The 5492-nt window shown below is 43.2% G+C and overlaps 1 protein-coding gene across 1 annotated transcript; it reads left to right on the forward strand.

Annotated features, from left to right (window-relative positions):
• The first annotated feature begins 221 nt into the window (after positions 1-221).
• NUDT19 (nudix hydrolase 19) lies at positions 222-5097 on the forward strand. Its single transcript, XM_032987185.2, has 3 exons — positions 222-1007; positions 2443-2650; positions 3728-5097. Exons 1-3 carry the CDS (start codon positions 306-308, stop codon positions 3952-3954), a joined length of 1137 nt encoding a protein of 378 aa, XP_032843076.2. The 5' UTR covers positions 222-305; the 3' UTR covers positions 3955-5097.
• The last annotated feature ends 395 nt before the right edge of the window (positions 5098-5492 follow it).

The raw sequence follows: 5492 nt of genomic DNA on the forward strand, positions 1-5492 counted from the left end.
GAGGCGCAAACTACTTCAAGCCACAGTTTTTCGAGTAAACTGAAACAGCCATCACCTCATTTCTCTCGGCATTCACCCCTACGCCTGTAAGCCCTCTGTGTTTCTTTAAGCTTTTGCCCTTTGAGGACACCGCTTATCGGCTTGAGGCTTATCGGGCCTGAGGCCCTCCCGACCGTTCCGGACGGGCCTCCACGCCCGCGGCCGGCGGTTGCAGTGGCTCCTCCGGGCGCCCAGGCGGCGGTGGCGCCCGGCCGGCCCTGCGGCGCGGCCCCGGCCGCCACCTCCTCGCTGCCGCGGGCCTCAAGATGAACTCGCGGCTGCGGCACTGGAGGGGGGCGGCCACGCTGCTGCTGGCGGCGGGCTCGCCGGCGCGGCAGCCGCGCTCCCCGCTCGGCCCCTGTGACTACGAGCTGCTGCTGCTGCAGCGGAGCAGCCGCAGCGGCTTCATGCCCAGCGCCCACGTCTTCCCGGGGGGGCTGGTGGAGGCGGCGGATTTCTCCGCGGAGTGGCTAGGGCTGCTGCCCGCCTCGCCTCAGTGCGGGCTGGGCCTCGTAAAGCCGCCGCCTCTCGGCAGCAGCCGGGCGCCGCTCTTCGCCGCCGAGCAGGAGCGGCTGGGCTCGCCGCTGCCGGGGGAAATCGCCTTCCGCATCTGCGCTATCAGGGAGACTTTCGAGGAGGCGGCAGTCCTGCTGCTGGTGCCGGGCGGCGGGCCGGTGCCGGGCGGCGGGCCGGCCCTTCCGCTGCCTCCGGAGCGGCTGCTCCCTGCGGCGGAGCTGAGCGAGTGGCGGCGGCGGGTGCAGGCGGACCCGGGCTGCTTCCTGCAGCTGTGCCGGCGCCTGGGCTGCGTCCCCAATATCTGGGCGCTGCAAGAGTGGAGCAACTGGCTGACGCCTGTCGGCAGGGCCGGCCGCGGCGGGCGGCGCTACGACACGGCGTTCTACCTGTGCTGCCTGGAGGAGCGCCCGCCCCACGCCTCGCAGGACGACCAAGAGGTGACAGCCCTCCTGGTAAGAGCGCGCCGACCCCACGCGGCGCGGCCGCGGGAGGAGTCGGCCCCGGGGGCCCCGCTGCTGCCCGCGCACGCCGCCGCCCCGCCTCGGAGATACCCCGAGCCCGCCGCCAGTACAGATTAGGTAGCTGAACAAAAGTCTAACTCTAGCCGTCTTGGGAACGCTCCCTTAAGAAGGGTGAAAAGGGAAGGGAGTTCTCGTCTTCACGGTGATCCTCCCCTGTGTACATCTCTCCTTCTGGCCGGTACCCGCTGTTGCTCCCTTCTAGCAAGCGCGGAGCTGTAACTGCTGGCAGAAGGGTGTGTTTTGTGGCATAGGATGTGTGTCACATCGGATCATTGTCACCTTGAATTACTGTACAATCTTTACACATTCATTCCTGCAGTATCAGTGCAGTCTTGTCGTTATACCCTTACCACTCAGGATGCTTGGAGAGAGCCAGGTGGTATGTACAGTGTGTTCTGGGGCTGCCAGAGCTCCTATTAATTCTTGTCTTTCATAGTTACTTGAAATATTTTAAGTAACATATAAATCTGTTGAAATAGTGTAGTATTAAAACCATTTCTGGAGCTACATTGATTTTTTTTTTTACCTTTTTTTTTTTTTAAAACTGGAGTGAAGAGCAAAAAACTTAATGAAGAAACTTCTTAAAGACAGCTCAGGGTCAGGTGCATTAGGGTCCTTAAGTTTTTCTATAATTCTGAAAAGTCTGAAAGCAAGTTAGAAGTAGATGACAAACCAAACAGTTCTGTAAAAGTTTACCTAACAATTTTGATATTACCGATGTTTCTTTGTTTATTTTTTGAAGAGATCTTGCTAGAGAAACTTAAAAGTGCCTGAAATCTTATCTTCAAAAGATTTAGTGTTTGTTATAATTTTGTTAATAACAGCACAGATCTACTGAAAATGCTTATGCACACAAATTCACCATGTGAGATAAAATTAAGATTACTGATAGTTTAAACATGCAGAACAACAGTGTTTAAGCATCAATAGCTGGGTGCTTGTGCTCTGAAAACAATGTGTATAGAAAGCAGATGTTTAGAGGTACTTTTAATTCTTGAAGCATCAGTAGCAACCTCTGGTAACTGAGCTTACATTGAGTTTAAGGTTTTCTGTTGGTTTCAATAGACTTCTCAGGCCCCTAAAACAAGTCTGTTTCCAAACGTGGCATGTCTCCATGTTGGCATGCCTAATTTTATAGGAAAAAGAGTAATTTTGGTAGATTGCTTATCTTTTCTAATTTTAAAAAAAAATTTGTTGTTTTTGTTGTTTTGGTATAATTTATACATGGTTTTGATTGTGTTGGGAAAACGTGGACTGTTGCAAGCTCTTCCCCTGTGAAGACTTTCTTGCTAATGGCTTTTAAAGTTACTGATACTTTCTAGCTGCTGATAAAACCATTATTTCAAGGTTTGTTTTCATCTTACAGTGGTCATCACCTCCAGAAGCCATTGAACGCTTTAAATCTCAAGAAATATGGTTTGCTCCACCTCAGTTCTATGAATTATGTAGGCTGTGCAACTTCTCTTCACTCCATGAGTTACACAAGTTCAGCTCTGATCGAGCTCTAGAGGGATGTGAACGATGGATGCCTGTGATGTTAACTGCTTCAGATGGCTATATTCAGCTACTACCAGGTAAGAAAACAGATGAAGGTTCTTTTCAATATATAAAAGCTTGGGAATTGCCATGTACTCAAGCCACATGACAGAAACCACCTATAACTAAGGAAAATATTCTTTTAAGTCGAGTTACTGCATGCTTTTTCTACTGTTCGACTTCATTCTTTGGGACAGCTGATAATGGTTATTGTCAGAGACAAGATACTGAATCAGACAGCATAGTTCTTTTTGTACTTATAATCTCATATGGTTGCCATTAACATGTTTATTCATGAAAAAATTCTAGCATTTCAACTTTTTTTTTAATGTGAAGCCTGTATTAGAACTCCTATTTAGTCCTTTTCAGTGGGAATTGTCATTTACTTCAGTTAACTGTCTTTGAAAGGACAAGTGGATCAAGCACAGCTGCAGGATTAGTCTTCACAAATGTAGTGACAGGGCAGTGATCTAAAAAGACACACTAATGTAATTGCTTCCTGCACTTTCTCCTAAGTCTCTCATTTCATAATCACATGCATTTTTGCCTTCTTTAAAAAAACCTGCACGTACTATTTATTATCTTCTGATTCTTTGCTTGACTTTTCATTATGCTTTCTCCTTTTTTTGTCACAACTGACCTCTAGAATTTCTGTATTTGGGGTATATTAGCACTCTTGCACAAGAGTAATGTGCATTTATATGGAAAAACACTGTTTTCTTCAATAAAACAGAACAAAATAGCAGTTTCTATTCTTAGTCCTACTGTAGCCTATATTTATACATTTGGAAAAGTATTTTTTGTTCTCCACCTATTATATAAACTGCTCTGCGACCAAGCTGTGATTATAGCATATTAGTACCATCAGAAACATGGGAACAATCAAATCAATACCTCAAATGTGAACTGCCATGTCACTGACAGATACTTCATCACTTTTTGGCCGTATCTTTAAATCTGAAGATGTTTAGAGGCAATTTACTTTTCTATTGTGGAAAACGTTCCCACTGAGTTTCATGTCCTGATAAATATAAAAAAAATTGCTAGTGTTACTCAATCAAAAGGCTGCAAAATAAGGTAGGCACTGTATAACTAAAACATTTTTCTGCCCCCAGGAGATGAGTTGTATCCAGAAGATCCAGATTATACAGGAGAAAAGAAAATAATCATGTCAACAGATAAGAAGGTTGAAGATATCATGAAAGAGGGTAGTGTATTTCACAGGGTAGTAATAAAAAATATCAACAATCTTGCTGTCTATGTTAATATTCAACCAAAATATAAACATAAGAATCCATTGATGATAAATTCTGATTGTACAGGTTACAATAGCAGATTATAAATTCTGTTTGGTTTAAAGCTAGAATATTTTTAATTACACCCATAGTCACTGAAGTTTTGGTCCTTTCTAACTGCTGACAAATAGTCAAGAAAATACTCCTTTGTCCTTCCAAAGCATTTTGTGTGTGTGTGAGATTTACCTGCACCTAATTCTTCTGAGTTTTTGCAACAGCACAGCTGTGTCAATTACAATGTTTAGAGGCTACTGAAAAATCAGCATAATCAACAGTTTAGTTATTGATTAATTTAAATTCAATTTGATGATAATTATACTGAGCCATTAGCACTTTATTCTACTTACATACCAGTTGCAGAATACGCCGCAACACTGGTCTGTTGGGTCACACAGGTCCTTTTCTCACTGCAAGTGTAAGTATATGTTATGTTCAGAACAAGTCTGTTTTCAGTTGAAGAATTCTTTTACTATTCTTCCCAAAGTTATCAATTAGACAAATGTAATGGCTGTCTAGGAATTAATGAAATCTCTCATTCTATGTCTGCTGACCTCTCCCAGTCTATTCTCTCTTTTGTTTTGGGGAAAACCAGTGTATATGTGTATATACAGATTTACTAGCCAAAATTCACTTTCATAAAAAATTATTATAAAGTTAATGTTTATATTTGATATACCTAAATTCTTTCCATTAATATCTATTTAAAACTTTTCCATTTTCAAAGTTAGCGATAAATTAGACAAACTGAGTCATCTATCAGATTGAGTGCATTCTCAACATTCTTTTTATTCATGGTTATTTTTATCTACAAGTTGTTAGCAATTTAAAAAATAGAAAAATAAATTGCTTAGCTCCAAAAAGATACCAACTGCAAGGAATAAAGTACTACCTTGGAAATGCCCACTTCCCTATTTCAACATCCCACACTTCGTTTCTCAACTACTTTAGTAATTTTATCTGAGATTTAAGAACTTCAGAGGAAGGATTGATTCTTACGTTTTGGTTTGGATTTGTTTGGTTTTGTCTTTTTGTGCCATAAGTGGAGTAAATGGAGCAATGATGTAAGTTGTTCTTGATCTTGAAGAAGGATGAATGATGACTTGAGATGAGCCAGTAAAATTGTTCAGAAAGCTTCGTTTCATCTTTTGTTCTGTACTTCAATTAAAATCTTCTGCACTATTTTCTTTAAATTGAGTTGGTTTGTAGCATTTATTTGGATTGGAAACAACTTGTGTCTTTCTCTCTGAACATGCTCAAACTGTTCTTGGTTTTGTAGACCTTGCTGAAGAGTGATTGCCAGTGAAAACTGAGGCAAAAAATTGTCAAGTACTTCAGCCTTCTCCATGTGGGGTCGCCCCTAAATCTCCCATATTATTTATCGGGGACATGTGCACGTGCACACACACACACGTATATATTTTTTTAAGTCTTTCTCTTCCGACCAACATACCTGTTGAAGCCTCTATTATTCACATCCCTTGCCAAAATCATCTCCAGCTGTGCCTTAGCGCTCCTGATACCAGTCTTATACACCCCAGGCACCATCCCCATCTTCTTCCCTACGGATACACATTCCTGCTTCTAG

Source organism: Tyto alba, unplaced genomic scaffold (genome assembly GCF_018691265.1).
Source record: "Tyto alba isolate M040663 unplaced genomic scaffold, T.alba_DEE_v4.0 Super-Scaffold_26, whole genome shotgun sequence".
In the NCBI taxonomy this organism is placed as follows: domain Eukaryota; kingdom Metazoa; phylum Chordata; class Aves; order Strigiformes; family Tytonidae; genus Tyto; species Tyto alba.